The sequence below is a fragment of the Salvelinus fontinalis genome, chromosome 41 (genome assembly GCF_029448725.1).
Source record: "Salvelinus fontinalis isolate EN_2023a chromosome 41, ASM2944872v1, whole genome shotgun sequence".
In the NCBI taxonomy this organism is placed as follows: domain Eukaryota; kingdom Metazoa; phylum Chordata; class Actinopteri; order Salmoniformes; family Salmonidae; genus Salvelinus; species Salvelinus fontinalis.
In genome coordinates, this window is record NC_074705.1 from 6,432,132 (window position 1) to 6,458,503 (window position 26,372).

A 26,372-nucleotide genomic window follows, 5' to 3' on the forward strand; every position below is an offset into this window, starting at 1 on the left:
AACACATGACACATGAAACACATGACACATGAAACACATGAAACACATGAAACACATGACACATGAAACACATGACACATGAAACACATGAAACACATGAAACACATGAAAACCACATGTTTGACTCTGTTCCATTTATTCCATTCCTCCCACCAGCCTCCACTGCCGTGAACATTTCACATGAGTGTATGGTAGATATTATTAGTATAGTGTAATATTACAATATTACTCTGGAATCATCAGTAGGCTACAGCAGAGGTATTCAACTCTTACCCTACGAGGTCCGGAGCCTGCTGGTTTTCTGTTCTACCTAATAATTAATTTCCCTCACCTGTTGTCCCATGTCTAAATCAGTCCCTGATTAGAGAGGAACAATGGAGAAATGCAGAGGAACTGGTTTCTTGGTCCAGAGTTGAGTTTGAAGGGAATCTGTTATCGTTTTTTTGTTGTTGTTGCGACTTTTAGATTCTGTTTGAAATGAAAGCGCTATATAAAATAAATCTATTATTATTATTATCTGCACTATGCCTCCCAAGCCAAGTAGGCAGGCTGAGAGACAGGCATCAAACTAGACTTGGACCAGCAGTATCTGATAGTAGAGACACTGACCTTCTCTTGTCATATCAGATGGGTTTTTCATCTGCCAGACAAAATGTCAGAATGCACTTTCTTCCTCAGCAGAATCCAATTGACACTGCCTCCCTCCCCCATCCCCACCCTCTTCCCATCCCTCCATCGCAGCCCCCTATTCACAAGCGCTAGAACTCTGAGCGAGACAACCCCTATACTACAGCTGTCACTCAAGGGAGGAGAAGCATAACATGAACAGGTTATTCAGACGTTTGGAAAAAAGAGAACGAATCAAAGTGGTTTGGAACTTGGAACTTTAAAGAGGAACTTTGACCGTTTTACTCTCTCATTGGAATATGCCTGTACCAAACGGATATAGGCCTAATCAGTGTATAGGTTTCAGTATGCATGGCATTTCTGAGTGGCCATACATTTTGCCCGTAGGCTTTGGGAGGACAAATGAATAAGGTCACGGTAAAATGAAAGAGACAAATTGTTTCATAAAGTTCTAAAACCTAGTGTAAAATACAGGGTTGGGTGAAATGGTTTCCCTCAAGGCACCGTTCACTGAGGGATTAGAGACGGGGTAATAGAGCAAGACTACTGCATGTTAAAGGTAACAGCACAGCTAGAGTTAGGACAGCCAAGTCACTGCCAAAAGCTCTCAGTCAGATGGATGAGATTGGAGTTCTCCATCACACCTGGAATGAAAAACGAGAACTTTGCATAAGATGTGCAGATAAAGAAAATGAAGGTGTGGTGACTAAAGTAGATCATTGAGGTGCTGTATAACCAGTCACATAATGAAGGTGTGGTGACTAAAGTAGATCATTGAGGTGCTGTATAACCAGTCACATAATGAAGGTGTGGTGACTAAAGTAGTTAATTGAGGTGCTGTATAACCAGTCACATAATGAAGGTGTGGTGACTAAAGTAGTTAATTGAGGTGCTGTATAACCAGTCACATAATGAAGGTGTGGTGACTAAAGTAGTTAATTGAGGTGCTGTATAACCAGTCACAAAATGCTTATGATATATCAGAGTTCCATCTTATCCTCTTTCCCCTACATAGATAACAGATCCTGCATGGAGAGAAAAACAGGGCTGTGTGTGTGTGTGTGTGTGTGTGTGTGTGTGTGTGTGTGTGTGTGTGTGTGTGTGTGTGTGTGTGTGTGTGTGTGTGTGTGTGTGTGTGTGTGTGTGTGTGTGTGTGTGTGTGTGTGTGTGCGTGTGCGTGCGCATGTGTGTGTGTGTCTGTGTTGGTGTGTGTGTGTGTGTGCGTGCGTGCGTGCGTGCGTGTGTGAGTGAGTGCGTGCGTGTGTGTTTGGGGGAGAGACATTTAATGACTGCAAAAACACCAGAAAATCAGCTCCAAGTGATTTTAATTTTGGAAATGTATTCCAAAGTATTCCAACGCATAGCAGAGAGATATATGTGTTCGTTTACAAATGTAAGCAAGGTTTGGAATGATTATGTTTTAGTCAAATATTATATCTGTTTGTGCTTCTTGTGGTCAATTTGCAGTCTACAAATGATTTGTAATTATGTTCTGGCCCCCTGACCATCCCTGACAATCCAAAAGGTCGTCCCACGGCTGAATCTAGTTGATCCCTGGCAGAGAAGACCAACATGTGTCTCTCTCCACAGTCATTTATGGAGACGTGAAATCCGCAAGCGGCTGAGTAGCTCAACATTTTGGGCCTTCTCTCCAGAGACAGAGGCTAAGTGGAGGCCTGTTGGCCCAAAGTGAGGTTTGGGGAGTGGGCAGTTAATCACCTGGCCTCGTGTGCTGACAGATGAGTTATGGAGCAGGCCACAGGTAGGGCCTCAGTCCTCCCACCACTCCTCACCGCCTCCCACCGCAGCACGCCACGCCAACCTGACCTTCGCTCGGGTCATAAATAATGCACTGACCATAAAAGACTGATTATGGGTAATCTGTATCCCTGGTCTGTCTGGCCACTGGGTGCAGGTTGTCATCAGTGCTGATTTGGCAGCTGCTGGCTGGCTGGTTGTTTGCCGAGCTCTGGACTGAGCTGGACTAGCATGCCTCATGGTGGAGCCTGATGTACCAGCAAGGTCCAGCTAAAGGTCATGTCCCGCTGTCCATGGCACTGGTTTCACCAGTGTGTGAGATTTTGATGTATAGTCCAGTCTAAAATAAGCGGATGTGTTAAGGGTTGAAAGGAGTTTGACAATTGTCCAAGTTATCTTTTTATTGAGTGACGGGGATTTATTGTAAACATTTGTGACAATGTTTATACATTATTATTACTTTAAGGTATACCTCTAATGAGAATCAACAAGTGTTCAATTTCCTGCTCTATTAAAGTAGAACTTGCAGATCTTTTAATTAAGAATTCAGTAATGAATTAATCCCACAGGTACCTTGCGATCTGAGGAGAATGGTTTCACATTAATTCTACAGCTTGGAGCTATAATATCACAGGGAACAGATACTGAGTTAAAGTAGAGGGAAATATGTTCCATCTTTCTCTTCAACCAAAACAAGAGAGATGATGTCATAAATGAGGTTAGGAGAGAATAATTAAGAATGGATGTAAGGATTTAACCAAGTTGGTTTTGCCAAGATGGGCCCTTGGTATCTGATTTCAATTACAATAATGTGTGATTAATAATTTATCAAGCTCCTGAAATAATGACCTTGTCCTAAAAATTATGAATTGTTTTTGACATGAGAGCAAGCAAGAGCGGAGAATAGTTTATCCACAATGGTACTGTTTTACATCACACCCCAAATAGGTCTTTTTGACATATTTGTAAAAAGTGGCTGTACTATACTGATCCAACAATCATTATTTTAATAAGGTGAGGTAGTCAGTTCATCGTTGACCTACCATCCATTACTCCTACCCTGGATTTGACTAGATGAGATACAGCTTTTGTCAGATTTGACTTTTTGTAGTAGGTCAGGAGAACTTAAGTAGCAGGTTAAGGGAATTTACATAGCAGGTTAGGAGAATTAGGTTACGTTTAGGTAAAGGGTTATCTAAAACGCCCCAAAAACTAATTTTGCCGTCAATATCACAAAAAAATGTATCCCTTCTTGCCATGACCTCCTTCCCTGTCGCATATTGCAACAACCATTTCTATTATGGAAACAAATCCTCCATTTGCCCTCCGGCTCTCTGTGTGCAAACTGTCAGCCAAGGTGTTCTCCACTCTAATATGAACTGCATGGTATCTGTCTGTCATTGCCTTGACATTGCACAGCAGCCTCTCGTCAGACATGCTGTCATTAATATTGTGGTATTACCTTGGTATAACCAATATATCCAAAAGTATACTCAGCTTGAATACTTTAGTATGCACAATGCCAGTGTTTCCCAACTCCGGTCCTCAAGGACCCAGTACAGTATATGTTTTTGTTGTGGCCCTCGACAAGCACACCTGTTTCTACTTGTCAACTAATCATCAAGCCCTTGACAAGTTGAACCAGGTGTTTTTGTCCGGGTCTACAACAAAAATGTGTGCTGTTGGGGCTACTGGAGGACCGGAGTTGGGAACCACTGCAGTATACAGAAGCCTATACTTCCTGTCTAGTAGACATTTAGTTATGAGTATACCGTAATTGATGTACAGTGGACTGAAAGCGGTGTGTTTGTCCTGGCCACATTGTTCATGAATATACAGTATAGATAGTGCTACTGACTGAAAACAAAGTGGTACTGTTCTCCATCCTCCTGGCTCTCTTGCTTAAAAGGCAGTGTGACGGATGTGAACCGTTGGAAAGACATCGTAGGACAAAGTGTTGGCCCGGGCCATCGATCACTCAACAGCCAGGCTGACACTATTCTCTCTCTCTCTCTCCCACCGGGTGAGTTTATCAGCACTGCCCAGAATATTTAACAGGGGGAGCGGACCCGGGGGATCTCATTTGCACAGGTGTCCATCTGGTGCAAGTTGTCTGGGATAATCTCCACATCATGTCGCATTTGCATCCTCCGCTTCATAAAATGGGCAGACTTAATCGGACAGACCGCGGTGCCCAGTAGAGGGTGTGTCTGACTATGGACCGACCGGGCCTTTGCTTACTGCTTGCTAATCTGCGAGGCTGCGCTAATGCCGTGGCAATTATAGAAGGATTCCACTTGTTTATAATTGGTTGTTGGTTCAGCCTCAAATCTGTGTTACCAGCTTGCGCCCCTGAAATTACCCAATGAGGTTTTCCTAAATGTTGTCATTTGTTGAAATCTGTAGACCAGAAGGATTTGATATTATGGGCCAATTGATACAGTGCTTACCCTCTTGAAGAACTAGGCTACACAGCTACTGATGATAGTCGTGAGTGGAGACAATCTTATTAGCTATAGATGCAGAGACGGATCAAAGGTCACACTGATTGAGCTCATTGATCACATTAGGCTGGCTTTTCCCTCCGACATTGTATTGAATTCCCTGCACACTCAATACCTCTGTCCATTGATTCCAAAAATCCATGGATCCTTGCCTAAGAATCACTCATCTGGAGTCAAAGGCCAAACATGAACCTGTTTGCCTCGCCATAGAAAACCTCAACCAGGTGTGATGACTGATGTATTACTATGGCTGTGGAAGGGTATACTGCAACCGACTCAAACTCCCTGCTCATTCATGTGAGCATGCTACTGGAGCTCCTGCTGGTGTGGGCCAATTGTTATTGAACTGTTGTACAGATTCAGCACAGAGTGATTATTAGACTGAGCACAGTGAAACTGTACCACACAGTATGGGGCCATAGTGTTGTACATGACTGGGTTGCCAGACCTGGCATTTACATTATACCCTCACAGCTTTCTCAACTATATACTATGCATTACAGTCACAGCTGTAGTCCTCTGAGCTGATAGGCTTTTCTCTATCAGGTCTGACCAGTTACAAAATATCAATTCTGGCAAGTCATTTTCTGCTAGCTTGCGCTGTATCTGCATAACGCGTCGAAACAAAAGGCTCAGTCAATCTTCACTGCTGTTGACTTTCAGAACTGCCGTTCTGCATTAGCCCTCGTCTCCCTTCCACCTCCGTTTTCACCACTTTTCTTTTGTCGTTGCCATCGATCATTTGTGATAGCCAGGTTCATCTCTCCCGCATCATTTACATTCCTCCTGGATGGGTGAGAAAACACAATGCAGCTCTGTATGACCGGACAACCAGCCACGGCTGAATGGAGGTGAAGAGATGATTTTTCACGTTGACGAGAGAGTAGAATGTCAAACTTTCCCATATTCTCCCCCCGAACCAGATGGCTCACTGTATCTGAGTGTCAATGGTTTAGATCAAACAAGTAGGGCTGACTCTAAAAGCCTAATGAGTTAAGAATGTTTATATCCGTTAGAAAAGTATCTGCATTTACTTTCCAAAGGTATACTGGACCAACATATAAACGATTTTTACTGAGTTGCAGTATATATAAGGAAATCAGTCAATTGAAATACATTCATTTGGCCCTAATCTATGGATTTCCCATGACTAGGCAGGGGCACAGCCATACGCCCACCCACTGGGGAGCCAGGCCCAGCCAAGCAGAATTACTTTTTCCCCACAAAAGGGCTTTATTACAGTTTATTACAGTTTCATCAAATGTATACTGTATCAATACCTGTCAACATATAGTGATAGTGGCGTGAGAGAACAATGTTGTGCAAAAATGATTAAACTTATTGATTTGTTCACTTGTGTTTTGCAGGAATTCCACATATTGTATGAAAGTGTCCATGTCACTGACAGTGGCGGAGAACGACACAGACCTCTGCTACAACTCCAAAATGAGGTACTTCGAGAAGGCAGAGTTAAGCAAAAGTAAAGATATCACCTGTCCGGACATTGAGGATTATGTACAGCCGGGGAAGGAGCCAGAGATAGTATGGTACAAGGTAAGAGTCCACTATAACATTATGTATGTAATTTATTTCAGATTGAATGCTATAGAGGCAGTTTCAAGGATACAAATTAAGGCAGTTCTCCACTAAGCCTGCTTTTTGGCCCAGGATTAGGCCTAGTATGTGTCTGGGAAACCGCTGCTATGCGTCATTTATCAAATGTGATACTTATATTTATCAGCATATAATCAAAACTGTATGAAAAAATGAGAGATTAATTTTTTTAATTTTTTAATATTATTATTTTAGTCTAAGCATACTTGTATGTATTGTCTAGCAGCCTATGTGCTTGCTTGATGACAGTAGGTAGATTTATCCACCCATAACTCACAGCCAGTCTGCAGAGCACCCCCTGAGATGTCATTTGTTTTTCATGAGACTCAACCCGTCTGGAGGGGGTCCTCAGAGTCAGAAGTCTGGCTATCTGAGTCGACCAGTGGCCCTCACCGGCCCCGGTCGCCTGCCCACAGTGTAACAGCAGACTGACGGAGTAGCCGACGGAGGCCAGGGGCCAATTCATCAAAACTATATGAATGTCGGATTAGATTAGATGGCCACAGTGCTTCTTCAGTTTCCCAGTGAATCAAATTAAAACATGGATAATGACTGTGGCCCTAGAATATTCTAGTTATTTGCTCTGTCTCTGGAAGCGGAGCTGATTGAATTCTGGGTGACCCGCGAGCGCAGGTGGAACCAACCCACGGTATTCCAGTTTTCCTGCTGTGGGTGAATGAGTTTTCCAAGGGCCTCGTTCCTCCTCTGGCTTTATTCCCACCAAAATTAACTGCTTCAACCCCATACATTGTTCTTGTAGTGGGAACTTAGTGATATAATGTTGTATAATAGATCACTCTCGTCTTGCCAAAAACAGGAACTCATTACAACAACACTAAATACAAGATGAGAAAGCATTTGTGATCAAAGAGATGTTTGAAGTTTGGAATGGTTCGATGCATTTCGTCAGGCGTCCATTTTTTCTACATGTCTACATTGTATGTTGTAAAAAGTGTAATCTAAGTCCAACAGTATACTGCTTTTCTGTTTCTTCGTGTTGTTTTACATTCATGTGCCTTCTCTCTATTTTAATTGAAGGAATGCAAGCCAAAGCAGTGGAGACAAAGCATTGTAAGGAGAAGAGATACTCTCTCTATCCGGGAGGTGCGTGAAGATGACATTGGAAATTACACGTGTGAATTACAGTTTGGCAGCTTCGTGGTGAGAAGAACTACAGAACTATCTGTTACAGGTAAGAAACATTCCTCTGCAGGGCACATGTGCTCCATGCTGGGCCATTGGGGATAACTTGCATTGTGCTTTTATTGGCATTGATGAATGTTCATGTTGTTTTGTCTGTCAGCGAGGCAGAGTTCATTCTTTGTGGGAGAGCGAATTTAATAATCATTGCTATTGTGCAGCTGTGTCGTGTTCGTCGTATTTCGGGGATGGCCACAATAGTTGTTTGCATATGAGCTACAGATCTTCTGCTTGGCTGAAATGAAGAATACGTTTTGATTTGAAAAAAACACAGATATCTGAGGTGTACATTCAGGGAGAAAATGTTGATGGGATTATGTTGCTGCAGACATCTCATTAGAAATATGTCAGAATGCTGACATTTATCCATAGTAGTTATATATATATACATGGTAATGGTAAATCTCTTACTACCTGTTGTTGTGTTGTCACTACCAAACACACATGTTCTGCTAAGACAGTAGTTGTGAACTTTGTTGTCAGGGTTGTGGGTTCAATACCTCTGTGCTGTCAGCTGGCGCTCTTAATTGCTAAGTAGTAGAATTTGCACAGAGCCACTTCATCACTTTTTCTTAACTAAGACTGTTGAAATATTAAAGCTTGAACTGAACGTTCCTTATCTTTAGAGGGAGGGGTGTGACAGAATAGAGATCGCTAGCCGCCGCCGCCGCCACCGCCACCGCTAACGTTGATGTGCAGTAACAACTTGGACAGTCTTGATGGAAAACCTATAGTACAGGTGCATTCAATCAATGACACAATGATTACAAAAAGATCTACTCTACTCAGTCTTGCCCTGGCTGAACCCTGAAGAGAAAACACCAGGGAAAACCACTGTAGCAAGTTATATTAAGAGCTGTTACATGTCAATGCATCACACCCATTGTCCATAGTGGTCTCGAGGTCAAGCAAACTATTTGCAGTTTACGGCTATCTGATTACAGTTTATTATCCCCTAAAGAGACAAAGGCAGACTCCATAGAAGACCAATTTCACTCATCAATCATGTTCCCTGCTGCCTCAGACGGTCCTCATCCTCTGGGACAATTCCTTTCCCCTCACAAAGAGACGCATTTAGCATTTTTGGTTGAGGGATAGTTCACTCGAAATACAAAATGACACATTGGTTTCCTTTCCCTGTAAGCAGTCTGTGGACAAGGTATGACAGCAATCCATGAGTTGGTTGAGTTTCTCTGGCACATCCACATGCTAACGTTTTAACCTGGTGCAGCGAAAAATTATGATAACGGTCCCATGACTTGAATGGGATTTGTGCCACGAATGCTAAAACATTAGCATGTGGAAAGGGAAACTAAACCAAAGCATGGATTGATGTCATACCTTGTCCATAGACTGCTTACACAGTACGGAAACCAATATGTAATTTAGTAATTTGGGAGAACTATCTCTTTAAGCGAGAAAACGTCCTGCTATTGTGTTTGCAAATTTTTCATCCGACTGAAATCAGGAGAGAATCTGAGGACCCTTTCTCTCTCTCTCTCTCTCTCTCTCTCTCTCTCTCTCTCTCTCTCTCTCTCTCTCTCTCTCTCTCTCTCTCTCTCTCTCTCTCTCTCTCTCTCTCTCTCTCTCGCTCGTGAATAATAATTACACGCTTCCGCCCACATATAGAGGGCAGAGGAAAGAACATGGGCCACCTACACACACCATGTACGGTACATGTACATAGACATGCATACATAAATTACTTCCTGTAATAAAGACAAACACTGAGAGTACAAAACATTCCATGACATAGACTGACCAGGTGAATCCAGGTGAAAGCTATGATCCCTCATTGATGTCACCTGTTAAATCCACTTCAATCAGTTTAGATGAAGCAGAGGAGACAGGTTAAAGAAGGATTTTTAAGCCTTGAGAGAATTGAGACATGGATTGTGTCTGTGTGCCATTCAGAGGGGGAATGGGCAAGACAAAAGATTTAAGTGCCTTTGAACAGGGTATGGTAGTAGGTGCCAGGCGCACCAGTTTGAGTGTGTCAAGAACTGCAACACTGCTGGGTTTTTCAGTCTCAACAGTTTCCCCGTGTGTATCAAGAATGGTCCCCCACCCAAAGGACATCCAGCCAACTTGACACAACCATTGGAAGCGTTGTCAACATGGGCCAGCATCCCTGTGGAGCGCTTTCGACACCTTGTAGAGTCCGTGCCCTGATGAATTGAGGCAACTCAATATTAGGAAGCTGTTTCTAATGTTTTATCCACTGTGTGTATGTGCTGTAGCTAACACAGTCCTTTGAGTATAATGACCTTTAAATGACACATAGGACATTAGTTTAGACACATACATCCGTTAGACCTTTAATTTCAATAATAGAGCATTGAATGACAACAATCCCATTGGCTATTTCATAAAAGACCAGTCTCGTTGTAGTTATGTTGGACCCGGTGTGATCTGGAGGAAGTGGTACATTGTGTGACGTTCATCTAGTGCTCATGTGTCTGCAAAACAATCAGATTATCCTGATTTAATATGCAGCTATAATCATAACAATGCTTTCCTCCACTATGCAGTACAGTACGTCTCACAGTATCCTACAGGGAAGCCACAATCCTGGTCCATACATTGTATAATGTTGTATAGTCTGTATCAATACATTACAGAACAATCAAATCAAATCAAATGTATTTATATTGCCTTACCTCAGCTGATATCTCAGAGTGCTGTACAGAAACCCAGCCTTGTTATGTAGTTGTTGCGTGACTGGTGTAAATGGAGATATCTTCTGTTATGACTATTATGACTCAAAGGCTGCATCTGTTCCTCCTTCCATGGCCAGGTGGTTTGTGTACTGTACCTGGTAAAAGAAAGGGAAATGAATTGATACATTACATAAAACAGTCACATCAAATGTTTTTGAACTTGTCTTCAGCCATAGTGATCATGTTTTTAATGATTCACCCTCATATGATGGTGTCAGACAGACTGTGAGATATCATATTGGTCCATTATAATGGCGCCGAAGGAGACGGCTGCCGTTTTACAATCCCGGAACCAATTGTGCTATTATGTATGTTTTTTCACGTTATTTGTAACGTATTTTGAACATAATGTTTCTGCCATAATGTTTCTGGCACCGTGTCCATAATGTTTCTGCCATAATGTTTCTGGCACCGTGTCCATAATGTTTCTGCCACCGTGTCTTATGACCGAAAAGAGCTTCTTTGTCACTATTGTCGTATGGTGGAAGAGAGGAGGACCAAGGCGCAGCGTGATATAAATACATTCTTCTATTTATTATAACGTAACGAAGAATACTTAAACAGACTTACAAAACAACAAACGAACGTGAAGCTATACTACAACAAGTGCAGACACAGGCAACTTACGTAATGACATAGACATAGACAATAACCCACGAAATACCCAATGAATATGGCTGCCTAAATATGGTTCCCAATCAGAGACAATGATCAACAGCTGCCTCTAATTGAGAACCAATCTAGGCAGCCATAGACATACAAACACCTAGACTAGACACTGCCCCATAAACATACAAAACCCCTAGACTATACAAAACACATACATCCCCCATGTCACACCCTGACCCAACTAAAATAATAAAGACAAAACAAAGATAACTAAGGCCAGGGCGTGACATTCTTGATATCAGGGCAGCGACTACTCCCGTACTGGAGGAATCCTTCTTCTTCAATGAGTCGGACGGGAAGGATTTACTCCAGACACCAGACAAGGCCCTCATCCCAATCATTCGCAGGAGGAAAAGACGGAGATAATCGATAACAAAATAGACGAACTACGAGCACGTATATCCTACCAACGGGACATTAAAAACTGTAATATCATATGTTTCACCGAGTCGTGGCTGAACGATGACATGATTAACATTCAGCTGGCAGGTTTTAAGCTTTTTCGGCAGGATAGAACAGCGGCCTCTGGTAAGACAAGGGGCGGCAGGCCTATGTATATTTGTAAACAACAGCTGGTGCACAAAAAATAAGGAAGTCTCAAAGTTTTGTATCTCATGAGTATCTCATGATAAGCTGTAGACCACAATATTTACCAAGAGAGTTTACATCTATATTTTTCGTAGCTGTCTATATACCACCGCAAACCGATGCTGGCACTAAGACTGCACTCAATGAGCTGTATACGGTCATAAGCAAACAGTAAAACGCTCTTCCAGAGGCGGCACTCCTAGTGGCCGGGTACTTTAATGCAGGGAAATTCATATCCGTTCTACCTTATCTCTACCAGCATGTTAAATGTGCAACCAGAGGGAAAAAAACTCTAGACCACCTTTACTCTACACACAGAGATGTGTACAAGGCTCTCCCTCACCCTCCATTTGGCAAATATGACCATAATAATATCCTCCTGAATCCTGCTAAAAAGCAAAAACTAAAGCAGGAAGCACCAGTGACTCGGTCAGTAAGAAAGTGGTCAGATGAAGCAGATTCTAAGCTACAGGACTGTTTTGCTAGCACAGACTGGAATATGTTCCCGGGTTTCTTCTGATGCCATTGAGGAGTACACCACATCAGTCACTGGCTTCATCAATAAGTGCATCGATGGCGTCATCCAAACAGTGACCGTACGTACATACCCCAACCAGAAACCATGGATTACAGGCAACATCCGCACTGAGCTAAAGGGTAGAGCTGCCGCTTTCAAGGAGCAGGACTCTAATCCGGAAGCTTATAAGAAATCCTGCTATACCCTCTGACAAACCATCAAACGGGGAAAGCGTCAATATAGGACTAACTTTGAATTGTACTACACCGGCCCCGACGCTCGTCGGATGTGGCAGGGCTTGCAAACTATTACAGACTACAAAGGGAAGCACAGCCGCGAGCTGCCCAGTGACACGAACCTACCAGATGACCTAGATTACTTCTATGCTCACTTCAAGGCAAGTAACACTGAGACATGCATGAGAGCACAAGCTGTTCCGGACAACTGTGTGATCACACTCTTCTTAGCCGATGTGAGTAAGACCTTTAAACAGTTCAACATTCACAAGGCCGCAGGGCCAGATGGATTAACAGGATGTGTACTCCGTGTACTTGTAACAGATGTGAAATGGCTAGCTAGTTAGCGGGTGCGCGCTAGTAGCATTTCAATCAGTTACGTCACTTGCTCTGAGACTTAAGTAGGGTTCCCCCTTGATCTGCAAGGGTCGCGGCCTTTGTGGAGCGATGGGTAACGATGCTTCGTGGGCAACCGTTGTTGATGTGTGCAGAGGGTCCCTGGTTCGCGCCCGTGTCGGGGCGAGGGGAAGGTTTAAAGACAACTGTTACATTGATGCTGTTGACCCGGATCACTGGTTGCTGCGGAAAAGGAGGAGGTTGAAAGGGGGGTGAGTGTAACGGATGTGAAATGGCTAGCTAGTTAGCGGGTGCGCGCTAGTAGCATTTCAATCAGTTACGTCACTTGCTCTGAGACTTAAGTAGGGTTTCCCCTTGCTCTGCAAGGGCCGCGGCCTTTGTGGAGCAATGGGTAACGACCGTGCTTCGTGGGCGACCGTTGTTGATGTGTGCAGAGGGTCCCTGGTTCGCGCCCGTGTCGGGGCGAAGGGACGACGTAAAGTTATACTGTTACATACTCACATCAACACCATTATCCCAGAAACCCTAGACCAACTCCAATTAGCATAACGCCCCAACAGATCCACACATCTCTATTGAACTCAACACTGCCCTTTCCCACCTGGACAAAAGGACCTATGTGAGAATGCTATTCATTGACTACAGCTCATCATTCAACACCATAGTGCCCTCGAAGCTCATCACTAAGCTAAGGACCCTGGGGCTAAACACCTTCCTCTGCAACTGGATCCTGTACTTCCTGACGGGCCTTCCCTGGTTGGTAAGGGTAGGGAACGCCACTTTAATCCTCAACACATGGGCCCCTCATGGGTGCGTGCTCAGTCCCCTTCTGTACTCGCTGTTCGCTCATGACTGCATGGCCAGGCACGACTCCAACACCATCATCAAGTCAGCGCAATACACAAGGGGTGGAACAGTGGCAAAGGTACCCACAGGACAAACAGAATAATATTAGTCTGAGGAGAGATTAAATAGCATTAATACAACAAAAATAATTCTACACACACCTTTAGTTTACAAAGTTAAACAGATGTATTTTTCCTTCATAATAACAGTGTGACAGCCTGATCACCGACAACGACGAGACAGCCTATAGGGAGGAGGTCAGAGACCTGGCCGTATGGTGCCAGGGCAACAACGTCTCCCTCATCGTGATCAAGACTAAGGAGATGATCGTGGACTACAGGAAAATGAGAACCGAGCACGTCCCCATTCTCATCGACAGGGCTGTAGTGGAACAGGTTGAGAGCCTCAAGTTCCTTGGTGTCCACATCACCAACAAACTACCATGGTCCAAACACACTAAGACAGTGTCGGGGTTGGTTTCTTGTTCCTTGTCAATCATTTTCTTATTGGTGAAATCAGCAATCAAACAATATCTTTAAGTAAATCAATCATTCATTTATTAATGCAATTGCAGACAGAAGTTGACAAGGAGAACATAGCACGCATGTTTCCCAGTAAGTTCTGCACCCCACCTAAGGGCACAGCTAATTTTATACATGTGATCACTCCCTAGTGGTATGATCAGCTACGTCAATGTATGTGTGTATCAATAAGCGGAGGTTACCTTATAAGGCAACCTAGTACAGTAGGTTCTCTGAATTTCTTAGAATTGTCCACTGTCACAAAATGTCAAAACCAGACAGTGGTTACTTCTCTTTATCTAGTTTCATTCTGACTCAGACCTAGCCTGCAAGCACACTCTCACAACAGCCAGGGCTTAACCACAAAGACTAATATAGATAGCTTGTGCAATGTATAGTGGCAGAGTTTTTAGACACATAGCAACAGTATCTTATTATAGGGCCTGCAGCGAAACATATGAATCTTAAGGTCCCCTTAATCAATAATGGGGAGGGTCTTTGGGACCCACCCCCTACAACAGTCGTGAAGAGGGCACGACAAAACCTATTCCCCTCAGGAGACTGAAAAGATTTGGCATGGGTCCTCAGATCCTCAAAAGGTTCTACAGCTGCACCATCGAGAGAATCCTGACTGGTTGCATCACTGCCTGGTATGGCAACTGCTCGGCTTCAGACCGCAAGGCACTACAGAGGGTAGTGCGTACTGCCCAGTTTCCTGCCATCCAGGACCTCTATACCAGGCGGTGTCAGAGTAAGGCCATAAAAATTGTCAAAGACTCCACCCTAGTCATAGACTGTTCTCTCTGCTACCGCACGGCAAGCTGTACCGGAGCGCCAAGTCTAGGACCAAAAGGCTCCTCAACAGCTTCTACCCCCAAGCCATAAGACTCCTGAACAGCTAATCAAAATGCTACCCAGACCCCTCTTTTACACTGCTGCTACTCTCTGTTTATTATCCATGCATAGTCACTTTAACTCTACCTATATGCACATATTACCTCAATTACCTCGACTAACCGGTGCCCCTGCACATTGACTCTGTACCTTTCTGTAGAGTACTAGCCATTTCTCTGGGTCTATTATGATCAGACTACTGCAGTCCATCTCTTCTCTCCTCCCCAACCTTTGTCCCTGTTCTCTGTATCAATGGTCAACTGGCCTGTTATAGCAGGAGAAGCGTATGAAAGATCACGCTCCATTGGACTGCCTTCAGGACCTCTTTAAACATAGTGATGTCTTCAGCCATTGGTAGAACTATTAAAAATAGACATTATTCCTAAATGAAATTTTATGATTGTTTTACAAGGTATGCCGTTTGATCCGGTGGATTGAAAACCGCACAATAAAGGGTGGATAATGAACCGCCTACTCAATTGGCTGTTATAGTGTCTTCTTGTGCTGCACAGAGGGAAACGAATGGTCTGCATGTTTAGCTAATCACTAGGGACCGATGGCAGTGGTGATCTTGCTTTTTATTTTCTAATAAACACAATAAAGTGATGCTAATACTAGGCCTACCGTTGACAAGGGAAAAGGCTCTCCACTTAAGTAGAGAATGACAATACTCCAAATGCCTCCAGGTTCAAAGAAACAGGCTAGTAGAAATCCGAGTTTATAATGCCTATCTCCTCCCTCGGATGTTCCAACTGATTTAACAGCTGAGTGCCCAATCAGTTCCTTCAATGAAAAAACGTGTACTCCTAGGTCCAGAGATAGCACCATATCTAAATAACCTTATCCTATCCTACAGACTCCTGCATCATTTCATTAGACATACAATACCTCCACAAGGATTTACAACAGCAAGTAAAAATAGGAATTTGTGCATCTATAGCTCTGGGACTCTGCTGTATGGTTCCATTCCACTGGCTGTTCTCTCAGTGGGCGCATCCCAAATGTCACCCTATTCCCTATGAAGTGCACTACTTTTGACTAGGGCCCATAGGGCACACATTTGGGATGCAGGCCAGCGACTAGGCTCTGCTGAATGGGCAGCCATTACAGAACAGAGGTCTCTCCTCTTGTCTTGGCTCTGTGAAGTTGACTCATTAGCATATGAAGTAGGGTGATTAATAAGGGCCGTTCTAATTGATAGAGTATAATTAGACTGGCCAAAGCAGCACGGGGAAAAGGAACCTGAAGAATTTGGCTGCAGGAGAAATGATGTCTCTTTGTGAGAACATGTTTGATATGTTAGTACTTTTCTCCCTTATTTAAAGGTGGTAGATAAGTGCTATTCATTGGGGCTTTCTCTTTCTCTGTACTTCTCCATTAGAACTCTTCATTTGGGAGATTATTCGCAAAGATGGGCCGCTTATTACTTTGAAGTACCCCACACTACCATACGTTTTAAGGGAAAGTTAAGGATTGACAATAGCCGAGAAGCAAAAGAAATGTGTGTGTGTGTGTGTGTGTAGGTGTGTGTGTGTGTGTGTGTGTGTGTGTGTGTGTGTGTGTGTGTGTGTGTGTGTGTGTGTGTGTGTGTGTGTGTGTGTGTGTGTGTGTGTGTGTGTGTGTGTGTGTGTGTGTGTGGGGGTGGGTGGGTGGGTGGGTGGGTGGGTGGGTGGGTGGGTGGGTGGGTGGTTGGGTGGGTGGGTGTGTGTGTGTGTGTGTGTGTGTGTGTGTGTGTGTGTGTGTAGGTGTGTGTGCACTAATGGCATTTTCTAAGTGTGAATACACTTTGCAAGTCAGAGGGTAGATCAAGGCTGGTATTATCTCTAAAGCCAGAATGATCCTGTTTTATTATCTGACACTTTTAATCCAGTCGATCAGACACTGGATCATCAGAGCTACAATATATGTGATGTAGCAATACCATTATATCACATCTTCAGAACAAGCAGAAGAAAAGTGCCATGCCAAATAATGTCCCCCGGCCAAATAGTGTCCCCCTCTACGTCACAATGGGATTCGATAAACTATTAGCGTCCGTTGCTATATCAATGGTGTGATGACCTAATGATTATAATTTTGGAGATCATTACAGCCTAAATTACGTTATTTCTATCATTCTTTGCAAACAAGGCTGATTGTCCGGGGGACTATTGGCATGACAGGCCCTAAACTGTTCCTCCTCACAGAACGGATCGGATCAGAACAGAATAGCACAGAACAGCACACAGCTCAGCGGAGCTTTCATCACCTGTCACTTATCTTCCCGTCGTCCTGGCAACAGAGTAACCGAATCTGCCATTTGACTGGGCTGAATTAGTATGCTTTTTTTCTGTGATATTCCATGTAATGAGGTGGAGGGAGAAGGATAAGGGTAGGTGGGTGAAGTAAGGGGAGGGAATGGAATTATGGTGAGATAGAGGGGAGGAAAGGAGTAGACTTGTCTTAAGCACTCAGCTTCAAGTGCACTGCTTCTCATAGGAAGACAGGGTTCTTACCTGTGATGGATAGCCATGTGATCAATTACAGTGATTTGTCATGTGCAGCCAGCACTCATTTTCATAAAGGCATTACTGGACTGTATGTGACAGAGGGGAAATGGACCCGTGGCTCGCTGCCTCAAACATCTCCTTGATTGGTTTACGCTGACATGCTGCGAATGGAACCTTGCCCTGAGAGGACCTTCAATCTCTCTATATATTGTAGACCCCTACTTTTTCCTCTAGAAGATCTCTCCTCTCCTCTCTTCACCTTTGGATTTATTTTCAGCATATTTCAGAACAAATTGCCGTACTTTGTGTAACCTCACTCCATGTTTTCAAGCATGCACTCCTTTTCAGTTGACACGGTTAGCCCTGTCCATTCATCACTAGCTACTGCTTTCACTACAGACAGAATGGCTCAATATATCAGTTCATATTCACCATTCACTACAGACAGAATGGCTTACTAAGTCAGTTCATATTTACAATTCACTACAGACAGAATGGACTACAGACAGAATAACTCACTATATCAGTTAAGATGTAACATTCAATAATTTAAAAAGTGTTTCCTCATCCCCGTGGCTATGACGAGGATAGTTATCCTTCCCCCAAACACACACACACACGCACGCACGCACGCACGCACACACACACACACACACACACACACACACACACACACACACACACATACACACACACACACACACACACACACAGTCCTGATGGTGTTTTACCAGTCTGCTAGTGTAACTGTACCCCACCTATCATCAGCAGCACAGCAAGTCCACAGCCCCGCTTTGATCAAACTAACACATACATTAGCTATGTGGCGGACAGGCGATACTTCAATAACATGCAACTCTTCTGTTCAATGGAAATGTTGTCAGTTTGGAGCACGGTGTAAAAACCCAGGAGAGGCCTATGTCATATCTCAGTAATATGTAACCATATCATATGTGACATATATGACTAACATGCCAGATCAGGTGACGTATAACTGCAATGGTTAAATGTCACTATTTTTTAAACATATTTTAATGAGACATGTTTGTACAAGAGAATGTCTTCAAGCTAGCTTCCGAAGCTGATTTTCTTTTATATATATATATATATATATATATATATATATGTACCATTAGCTGTTCCTATATGGTGATGAGGTGGAACACTGTTTTAAATAAATTAGCCTCTATCTCCCGGGGGGCGACTCTGCATCTAGATGTAAAAGACATGGTTGACACTGGGAGAGATGTCTAATACACCAGCCCTCTCTCTCACTGCTAGGTATCTGGACTCTAATGTACAGTATCGAGTTTTATATAGATATCATTAGCCAAGCATGGCAAAATTATTTGGTTTTAAATGTCCCACTCCTTAATGACATATAGTCACACAGCCAATCAGAATGGATGTAGAGAATCTGGGTCGCGTCTGAAATGGCACACTTTTCCCTATTTATACAACGGGTGGGTCTAATCCTGGATGCTGAATGTTTAAAACCGCATTCCAGATGGTGTCTATTCCACAAGTTACCACAGGCTAAAGCTATGACGTTGAAATGCCTATTTACTCTGTTCCATATCACTGCGCAATCCACTATCTCATCAGCCCAGCCAGTCAATTTATAAACATGATCTCCACTATAAAAAGCATCTAGACATTATCCCCCATTTCTTTTAGACTAACACTTGGTTTTCAACAGCGAAGATTTGTATAAACCTTGCTGTCTGTCTCTCAGACGTTTGCAAAAAAGAATACATCTTGCGCCACGGTATTGATAAATTCCCCTCAAGCACCAGCCAATCTAGGAATGTTTGCCCGAAGCAGTCAACACTGACAGCGTTTATGCCCTACAAGCAAACATCGAAAAGACAAAGACATCACAAATGCTATTATACATTGCATTGCTAAGGACATGCTACCAATTAGCACAGTCGAAAAGGAAAGTTTCAAGAGGCTTATCAATTTAATTTACCCCAATTGACCACTGGCCGCAAACATGGAACCATTTTCCTTCAAGTATAATTTTATGTGTAGCTCACATAATTAAAAAAATATATAACCTTTATTTAATTAGGCAAGTCAGTTAAGAACAACTTCTTATTTTCAATGACGGCCTATCAGGGAACAGTGCCTTGTTCAGGGGTAGAATGACAGAATTTTACCTTGTCAGCTCGGTGATTCGATCTAGCAACCTTTCGGTTACTGGCCCAACACTCTAACCATGGTGTGTTCAGGCATTCTTGAGTTTAAAGCAGATATGCACCTTTTAAAGATATACTTCTCCTTAATGCAACCGCTCTGTCAGATTTCAAAAAAGCTTTACGGAAAAAGCACACCATGCAATAATCTGAGTACAGCGCTCAGGCACCAAAACTAGCCATACAGATACCCGCCATGTTGTGGAGTCAACAGAAGTCAGAAATAGCATTATAAATATTCACTTACCTTTGATGATCTTCATCAGAATGCACTCCCAGGAATCCCAGTTCCACAATAAATGTTTGTTTTGTTCGATAAAGTCCATCCTTTATGTCCAAATACCTCCTTTTTGTTTGCACGTTTAGTTCACAAATTCAAATTCACACTTAGTCCTGACGAAAAGTCAAAAAAGTTATATTACAGTTCGTAGAAACATGTGAAACGATGTATAGAATCAATCTTTAGGATGTTTTTATCATAAATCTTCAATAATGTTTCAACCCGGACAATTCCTTTGTCTTTAGAAATTAAAAGGAACGCAGCTAGCTCTCACGGCCGTGCGCATGACTTAGCTCATGGCATTCTGCCAGACCCCTTAGTCAAACAGCTCTTATTCGCTCCCCCTTCACAGTAGAAGCCTGAAACAAGGTTCTAAAGACTGTTGACATCTAGTGGAAGCCGTAGGAAGTGCAATCGGACCAAATGTACACTATCTTGGATAGGCAAAGACTTGAAAACCTACAAACCTCAGATTTCCCACTTCCGGGTTGGATTTTTTTCTCCGGTTTTTGCCTGCCATATAAGTTCTGTTATACTCACAGACATCATTCAAACCGTTTTAGAAACTTCAGAGTGTTTTCTATCCAAATCTACTAATAATATGCATATCTTAGTTCTGGGCCTGAGTAGCAGGCAGTTTACTCTGGGCACCTTATTCATCCAAGCTACTGAATACTGCCCCCCATCCATACATTATTTGATTAATATCGAATGAAAAAATATATAGATATCGTGATAATTTATTTGCCATATTGCCCAGCCCTGTGACTGGGTCACATCCATAGAGGCAGAACAAAAAGACTGAACGACTGGGTCACGTCTCTAGCAACCGAACCGATAGAACGAACGACCAACCGGCTAGGGTAGCAACCTTTGATTTGTGTCGGGACTATATCTCATAGAAGGGATGAATGAATTCATCAAAATAAATGTTTTGAAAATATGTCAATCATTATTTGAATATGTTGATGCTTTTTTGGTTATTTCTGAATATGCTCTATATTTAACAGTATGTTTCAATTACAAGGCAGTTGCTTTTTATACATTGTGCTGAAAATGACTTGGTACAGTAGCTGGATGAAGTTATGCATTGTCGATGTGAAAGGAAACTGAGAAAATAAGTTGTTCAATCCCACTCGAGTGTAAATGACATATATTTATCTAAAATGATGTTGACAATTACAAGGTCAGATGGAAATGCGTTGTGTGTGGCAGTGGCACCATACAGAACTGAACTAACAACCCTGTTGTGTCTTATTACAGACTTTTAATGACATCAATGTTCACGTTTATAGGCCAGTCAGCTTCCATCACTCTTCTAGTTTTACCCTACATAATCAGTCCTTACTTTCATACAGCACAATAATAAAACTACCGCTATAACAACTGGGTTATAAATCCCATATCATACAAACACACACACATACACACACACACACACACACACACACACACACACACACACACACACACACACACACACACACACACACACACACACACACACACACACACACACACACACACACACACACACACACACACACACACACACACATTCTTTATTACTGAGTCATTAACCTGATGATGGGGCTGATGGTGGTACTGAGTTGTCATGGAGACACCTGGCCCTCATCCTCCCTACTGGCCACTCATTCAGACAGGTGTGATTCAAATACCTGCAGGTGCACGTAGACTAGACAGCCAAGCCATCAATGTAGAGCGGTTTATCATACTCTCTCGTACACGTTTGTATGATTTTCCAGGTGTCCTCAGTTTCCCAGGTAACAAGCCTGTACTGTGGTTGACTCAAGAGGCCTCTCTAGAATGTGACGTTTTATGGACCGTTTTTCTCTTGGTGGTAAAATGTCAGCTCCTTTTCCCTTGGGTCTTACCCAGTGGTTCTCAAAAAAATGGGAAATTATACTTTCCAACATCAAATATGAAAGTAAAGATGCTTGTTTAGCAAGAAAGGGGATTTACAGAAAAACTAAAAGTATTTTAAGTTGCTAAAACACTCATTTAGAAATAAGAGGCTCAAGCAGTAATCCGTGATGTATTTTGGGGGATTTATTTCTTCATACTAACGAGTTGGGAAAACAAACAATGGCAAAAGATAATAGTATTTTGTCTCCGTATTGTCTAAAATCCTAACATACATGTCAAATGGCTCAGAAAGACACACACACACACGCACACACACACACACACACACACACACACACACACACACACACACACACACACACACACACACACACACACACACACACACACACACACACACACACACACACACACACACATACACATACACACACACACACACAGTCATGTACAACTTGTGAGGACACAGTCCCATTCAAAATCCTATTTTCCCTAACCCCTAACCTCTAACCCCTAACTCTTACCCTAACCTTACCCTAACCTGGTCCCTACAAGTATAGTTAAACATGTCCACCCTCACACACACACCCTCACACACACATATACTACATGTTCTTCTAGCAATCCTTGCCGTTATTGTGCGGTAGTGATTGAAGTGTAGCAGTAGTGAGTGAATTGGGCATGACATACCAAAACTCCCAACGGCTGTCAGTCCTATCGTCTTTCTGCTGAGATGAGCTGTTTTCTCTAAACACTGTGTGGAATGGAACAGAATAGAATGGTGTGACTGCAGGAAGGACCAGGGTTGATCCTGACTGTAGGAGTAGAGTGCTCATACACGCTCTCAAGTGTAATGCCTATGGAAACTGTTGTCGGGGGAACAGCACAGAGCTATTCCACTATACTCAACTCAAAGTCCTATATGTTGTTGCCATGTTGGGGGGAGAATGCCTAGCAACTGTGTGTGTGTGTGTGTGTGTGTGTGTGTGTGTGTGTGTGTGTGTGTGTGTGTGTGTGTGTGTGTGTGTGTGTGTGTGTGTGTGTGTGTGTGTGTGTGTGTGTGTGTGTGTGTGTGTGTGTGTGTGTGTGTGTGTGTGTGTGTGTGTGTGTGTGTGTGTGTGTGTGCCTGTGTGTGTACATGCAACGTTATCCTCAGTGAGCCAATGAAGCCAGTGGGTTTTCTGAATGTCGGTCTGCTCCCTTAGAGAATGAAGACAGCAACAGCAGCAGTAATCATTTCCTTTAGTGGTAATCCCTGGGCCTTTAGACTGGCAGCCTAGACACTGTAGCGCTTCAAGTGAGGAAACAACCTTAGTTACAAATAAAACAGGAAGCTATTTGATACGTATGTTGCTCCTCATTTGGCAGCTTTTGAGGCTTTTGTAATGAATATTGTCATTGGTGTTAGTTACATAATGGGAACATGACTCGGTGGTCTGCCTGTAATATTGTCATTGGTGTTAGTTACATAATGGTATCATGACTCGGTGGTCTGCCTGTAATATTGCCATTGGTGTTAGTTACATAATGGGAACATGACTCGTGGTATGTCTGTAGTATTGTCATTGGTGTTAGTTACATTACATAGTGGTCTGTAAGAGCAGTGGGAGCAGTTTCCCATTATACTGACTTCTAGTTTCATACAGGGCTATTCCCCTGTAGCTAAATTCAAGGAGCAATAACCTTACCCCTAACATTAACCATACACTCTAACCCTCAGCCTATCATATCCTAACCTTAACAACTTCTTCTAGGTTAGCAAATGTTGCTACAGCAACAATGAGCCAATGCAATTCAAGCTAGGACACAATGTAGGTACTGCCAACCAATCAAAACACAGAATCATAGGTGATCATTAGCCACATTCTCATTTCTGTGTTAGGCCTTCATATCTCCTATTAGATATTTGTCAATTAGTAAAGTGTTACTTATAAATGTTCTCCTGACTCTGCGGTGTACATCTGGGATCTCTCATTAAGATGACGTGTCACATAATTAATGCCTCTGCTTGCCAAGTTAACACTCAATTAGTGACATTGCAGATGAAATGTGAGAAGTGGTGTTAATGGGATGGGAGTCACACACACTTTGGTAGGAGTGAGGAAAGAAAGTGAGACTATCTTGTATCTTCTTGGTTTCCAGTGTTTTGGCTCATCTAAGGACAGTTTAATGTAGGCAACCTACACAGTTTGACATACTCTCTGCGTTCTATTTAAATCAACGTGTCAACTAATCATCAAGCCCTCAAGGAACTGAATGAGGCGTGTTTGTCCAGGGCTGCAACTAAACTGTGTAATGTTGTGGGTACTGGAGAAACAGGGTTGGGAACCACTGCTGTCTATCATTTGACTGAGTGTTATGGTAAACATATTAACTAGGCCTGTGTTTCTATGGTTATCCTCAAGTAGAAACATTTTTCTTTCCTGGAGAAGATTCCTGTATTTTTTCTCTCCTGATATTATGTTTGACAGTGTGAGAGTGACTGTCTTGACAAGGACGAGGATACTTCAACGACATGTCAAACCTTCCCCAGGTTGTCCTAAAGCGATAAGAAGCTAGCGACGGTGGTGGATGGGGCTACTGCATAATTTATAGCTTGTAGAAATCCATTTGTGGCATAAATGACTTTGATGTTAATTAGTTGTAGATTGGGCATCCAACAAAAGGTGCATTCAGTAAGCACAATCTGTTCTGAGGAGAGAAGCTGGCTGCAACTCAGACATAAATAGCTCAAGCAGTGGTGTTTTAAATGACATTTCATAGAAAAAACACATCCCTGCATTCGAAAAGTATTCAGACCCCTTGAATTTTTCCAAATTTTGTTACGTTACAGCCTTATTCTAAAATGGATTCAATCGTTTTTTCCCCTCATCAATCTACACACAATACCCCATAATGACAAAAACAGGTTTTTAGAAATGTATGCAAAAATAAAATAAAATAATGAAATATCACATTTACATAATTATTCAGACCCTTTAAGTACTTTGTTGAAGCACCTTTGCCAGCAATTACAGCCTCGATTCTTCTTGAGTATGACGCTTCAAGCTTGGTACACCTGTATTTGGGGAGTTTCTCCCATTCTTCTCTGTAGATCCTCTCAAGCTTTGTCAGGTTGGATGGGGAGCGTTGCTGCACAGCTATTTTCAGGTTTCTCCAGAGATGTTCGATTAGGTTCAAGTCCGGACTCTGGCTGGGCCACTCAAGGACATTCAGAGACTTGTCCAGAAGCCACTCCTGCATTGTCTTGGCTGTGTGCTTAGGGTCGTTGTCCTATTGGAAGGTTAATCTTCACCCAGTCTGAGGTCTTGAGCGCACTGGAGCTCTGTCAGAGTAACAATCGGGCCCTGTCACCATTGCTCAGTTTGGCCGGGAGGCCAGCTCTAGGAAGAGTCTGGTGGTTCCAAACTTTTTCCATTTAAGAATGATGTAGACCACTGTGTTCTTGGGGACCTTCAATGCTGCAGAAATGTTTTGGTACCCTTCCCCAGATCTGTGCCTCGACACAATCCTGTCTCGGAGCTCTACGGACAATTCCTTCGACCTCATGGCTTGTGATACCTTATATAGACAGGTGTCTTTCCAAATCATGTCCAATCAATTAAATATACCACAGGTGGACTCCAATCAAGTTGTAGAAACATCTTAAGGATGCTCCTGAGCACAATTTTGAGTTTCATAGCAAATGGTCTGAATACTTACGTAAATAAGGTATTTCTGTTTTTTATTCGTAATAAATTTGCAAAAATTTGTTTTCGTCTTGTCATTATGAGGTATTGTTTGTAGAATGATCAGGAAAATTTTTAATTTAATCAATTTTAGTCTGTAACGTAACAACATGTAGAAAAAGGGAATGGGTGTGAATACTTTCTGAATGTACTGTATATGGAGATTTGGAAAGGGATCAACAAAAGAGAATGTCATAAACTCAAGAGATTTGTGTCTGGCTGTGCCGTTGTTCCCTCTACTGGTGAACTTGGGAAGTGTGGACGTTGACAGGGAAAATAACATGTTTCCAGGCGATTAATGTGATTCTGCATTAGTGTCCCTTCACCTTCTCTCACCCACTCTCTCTCTCTCTCTCTCTCTCTCTCTCTCTCTCTCTCTCTCTCTCTCTCTCTCTCTCTCTCTCTCTCTCTCTCTCTCTCTCTCTCTCTCTCTCTCTCTCTCTCTCTCTCTCTCTCTCTCTCTCTCTCTCTGTCTCTCTCTCTCTCTCTCTGTCTCTCTCCCCAACCCTCCCTCCCTCCCTCTCTCTGTCTCTCCCCAACTCTCCCTACCTCTCTCTCTCTCTCTCTCACCCACTCCCCCTCCCTCTCTCTGTCTCTCTCCCCAACTCTCCCTCCCTCTTGCTCTCCCTCCCTCCCTCCCTCCCTCCCTCTATCTTTCTCTGTGTCTCTCTCCCCAACTCTCCCTCCCTCCCTCCCTCCCACTCTCTCTCTGGCCAACTCTCCCACTCTCTCTCTCTCT

General features: G+C 43.0%; 1 protein-coding gene across 3 annotated transcripts in view; it reads left to right on the top strand.

Annotated features, from left to right (window-relative positions):
* LOC129840470 (interleukin-1 receptor accessory protein-like 1-B) overlaps window positions 1-26,372 on the top strand; it is a 297,926-nt gene that overhangs the window by 123,924 nt on the left and 147,630 nt on the right. For all 3 annotated transcript variants that reach the window (XM_055908376.1, XM_055908375.1, XM_055908377.1), the window contains exons 4-5: window positions 6,257-6,443; window positions 7,542-7,695. In XM_055908376.1, coding sequence (XP_055764351.1) covers window positions 6,257-6,443; window positions 7,542-7,695 — 341 coding nt within the window. The remainder of the gene's footprint in view (window positions 1-6,256; window positions 6,444-7,541; window positions 7,696-26,372) is intronic.